This window comes from Mizuhopecten yessoensis, unplaced genomic scaffold, assembly GCF_002113885.1.
Source record: "Mizuhopecten yessoensis strain PY_sf001 unplaced genomic scaffold, ASM211388v2 scaffold10639, whole genome shotgun sequence".
Lineage (NCBI taxonomy): Eukaryota > Metazoa > Mollusca > Bivalvia > Pectinida > Pectinidae > Mizuhopecten > Mizuhopecten yessoensis.
In genome coordinates this window covers 670504-674157 of record NW_018408647.1, presented here as the reverse complement: position 1 = coordinate 674157, position 3654 = coordinate 670504, and the positions used below count along the sequence as shown (strand labels likewise).

The 3654-nt window shown below is 33.0% G+C and overlaps 1 protein-coding gene across 1 annotated transcript in view; it reads right to left on the bottom strand.

The window, feature by feature from the left end:
- Positions 1 to 586: 586 nt before the first annotated feature.
- Positions 587 to 3654, bottom strand: part of LOC110461588 (ryncolin-4-like) — a 25022-nt gene continuing 21954 nt past the window's right edge. The window contains exons 4-5 of the mRNA XM_021515119.1: positions 1106 to 1193; positions 587 to 723 (exon numbers count right to left, since the gene is read on the bottom strand). Of these exons, the coding sequence (XP_021370794.1) occupies positions 587 to 723; positions 1106 to 1193 (225 nt within the window). The remainder of the gene's footprint in view (positions 724 to 1105; positions 1194 to 3654) is intronic.

Here is a 3654-nt window from a genome sequence, read left to right as displayed (position 1 = left end):
TCTTTATCAGTCGACTTTATCATTCTTTCAAGGCAAAAACGTGATAAGTGAAAATTTAAAATAAACTGTTACAAAATACATATTACATGTATCATATCGCATTGTCGAATTTCCACATTTGTATTATTTCAAATGGTGATTTTGCTAGACATTTGTGTTAAGTCTTAAACAGGTAGCTACCTTGATTATTAGTACAAAAAAGAGAAGATGGAAGATCTTGTCGATAATCCCTCAAACAACGAGTCTAGAAATGATGCTGATATTCTATCGAATTTTGTTAACGACATCTTGAGAAGGGAATAATCTAAATGACTTAAATTTCAAACAAATACTCAAAGCATTTTGCAAACACAGTGTATCCCCATGCGATATACAGTGTAAGTATGCTTTTTGTGGCATTCAATAATTGTATATACCAATTTTCGAGCACAAATATATATCTGAATCAGCTAAACAACATAAAATTGGCGTATGCATATTTTGATTAATATGCAAGAAGTTTAATCCGTAATCGACGCATCTAGGATGCAAACGTAGATATTTCAGAATAATTGGGTTACCTGTATTTCCTGAAAACCCCGATATATCAGTCGGTACTTATTTGCGGCGTCCCCAAAGTCAAAGAGGTTGTATTTGGCATAGGCATTGTTGTTTTTGATTCCTCCATGTCAACTCTCAGTTCATTTTCACCTCCGAACAGGAGGGCGTGCAATTGTTCGTTTCCTTGCAAGGAGAGTACAAAGATATAGTTACTGCTTGGAAATAGCATTAGTAGCGAGTTCAAAATTCATTTTAAGATCTGCCCTATATAATACAAAAATATATAAAATGTATACATTTCTGTATTTCCCAGCAACAGAGGCACTGAGTGATGTTGATTTATAATACAATTGTTTAGTACATACGTATACACAATATTGCTCCTCCTGTACAGAGAACAATTATATTTTGTATGTTTGATTGGGAAATATGTTTTGTTACAAATCATGAGATATCTCGACTATCATGTTGACACTACAGTGTACATACACGCATGTACATTTTAACTAATAATCCGTTGCAATGGTAGCATAGAACTAAGATGTTGATCTTATTGAAAATTTACCTAACCAAAACTCGTGGTTAACGTCACCAAAGCCGTCTCTATATTCGTCAAATCCTCTATAAAAGTAGGTGTCGCCGTCTATACGTCTCTGAAAAATAATCAGCAATGATGAAAAATTAGGGTATGTCACTCAAAACATTTGTTTCAAATACGAAACCAGAAGACAGATAATTCGAACTCTTTAACAGAGAGTATGTTTCCTGTATTTCGGCAGCAGCTATGCACGTCAACTTGTACTCCAAACGCAATAACAACTCTCTGTCTTGTGTGTAGTTCTATCCAGGATCTGTCATTGTGCTATCAAAACTACACACAAGACAAATAATAAATCAGATAAATGGAGCCTTTCATAATTATCAGCTATCTGACTGAGACAAATGTCTTGATTAATGCATGACATGTTAGTCTGTGACGCAGCGGCATCAAGGCAACAGGAACATGATATTGTAAACCGTTAAAAAGGGGAACGAAATCTCGTGGGTTGTGTTTACAAATGTTGTCCTTAGTTGACCTTGACGGTAACGAAGAGCAACGCTCCAAGCAAATAGTATATATGTGTTCTATTTCGTGACTCATGCTGTATTTACACACCTGTGTGTCCTTTTGAATAGTGAAATCATTCTATTTGATGACACACCACGAGGAAGTGACCATTAAAAGCATTGTACGTCAAATCCCTTCGTTATTCATATTTACTTTCCAAAGTTTGCATTTGTGTGTACGTCTCATATACAACAGGATCATCTAGATACAAACTAAGACATATTACTGATTTAATAAGCACATATAAGACTTGTTCGAGCGTTTAAGATCATGGGTTTGCTGCTCGGCGGACTTTTGTTTGGCAGTTTTCTTGCTGGAATTTTCATTTGTGGTAGCACCAAATGTGGTTGGGATAGGTATAGTAAGGAGACTGAAGTTTTGCTAGTAGCATTGGGAAAGCTGACGAATGTTTCTGTAGAGATTTAGGAAGCATTTTTTTTTGTTGGAAAATATCACAGTAGAAGGATTTAATGGTAGGTATATAACCCTATTGACTACAAAATACACTGTTAATATAATTTTGTAACCTGAGAAACTATGTAAATCTCGTCAAATACTTTAAACATCATGAATTACGTCACATATTCTATAACCATAAATACCTTCACATACGATATAGGAAAAGATTCATTATCATCAGAATCATTATATAAGGAGCTTTTTGTCTGTAATTCTGGTTTTCTTACACTTCACAGCATGTTTTAATTTAGGGCGGTAACAAAGGTGATCAATACTCGGCAATGTGATATATCTGAAATGTCTGTCTGGATAAAAGGAAATGTCAACGTCTAACTTTTCTGTCGCGAAAGTTGATTGCCACAGACATAAACACATCAAAAGTACATGTGTTTAAATGCCTGTTCGCCAATCATAATATACATTGAATCCTTGTTTTTTTTCATACATTCAAACATTTTGTGTTTACAAACTTATTCATGACAATAAGCATTTTAAGTTCGCAATCATTTTTATTTCGTGTCGTGACTGGTGATTACATTAAATTCGTGAATAAGCACGCTAGCATTATCATTAAAACCAAAGGCAAAACGAAACTTTATATTTTTTCTGTATTTTGACAAAATCTTTAATGTTTAGATACTGTTTGGATATTGTTTTAATATTCACCAATAGTGATGAAATGAAGAAACGCATTATTGTCTCCATTCATTTTCAATTGACAAATATGGCGACAACTAACTTCCTGTTCACAAGAGAATGTCAATGAATAGAAAAACACTTTCAAGAAAGCTCTATGGCAGTCATATTTGTCAATAAATTACATGTCAGTCAGTCTTATTATATAGTCTCATTATTAGTCAGTCTATTATATAGTCAGTCTGCTACAGGTCAGTGGTCTTATTATATAGTGTTATTATTAGTAAGTCTATTATAAAGTCTCATTATTAGTCAGTCTATTATATAACCAGTCTGTTACATGTAAGTCAGTCTTATTATATAATCTCATTATTAGTCAGATTATTATATAGTTTCGTTATAAGTCAGTCTATTATATAGCCAGTTTGTTACATGTCAGTCAGTTTTATTATATAGTCTCAGTGTTAGTCAGTTTATTATATAGCCAGTCTGTTACATGTCAGTCAGTCTTATTGTATTGTCTCATTATTAGTCAGTCTATTATATAGTCAGTCTGCTACAGGTCAGTGGTCTTATTATATAGTGTTATTATTAGTAAGTCTATTATAAAGTCTCATTATTAGTCAGTCTATTATATAACCAGTCTGTTACATGTAAGTCAGTCTTATTATATAATCTCATTATTAGTCAGATTATTATATAGTTTCGTTACAAGTCAGTCTATTATATAGCCAGTTTGTTACATGTCAGTCAGTTTTATTATATAGTCTCAGTGTTAGTCAGTTTATTATATAGCCAGTCTGTTACATGTCAGTCAGTCTTATTATATAGTCTCAGTATTAGTCAGTTTATTACATAGCCAGTATGTTACATGTCAGTCAGTCTTATTATATAGTCTCAGTATTAGTCAA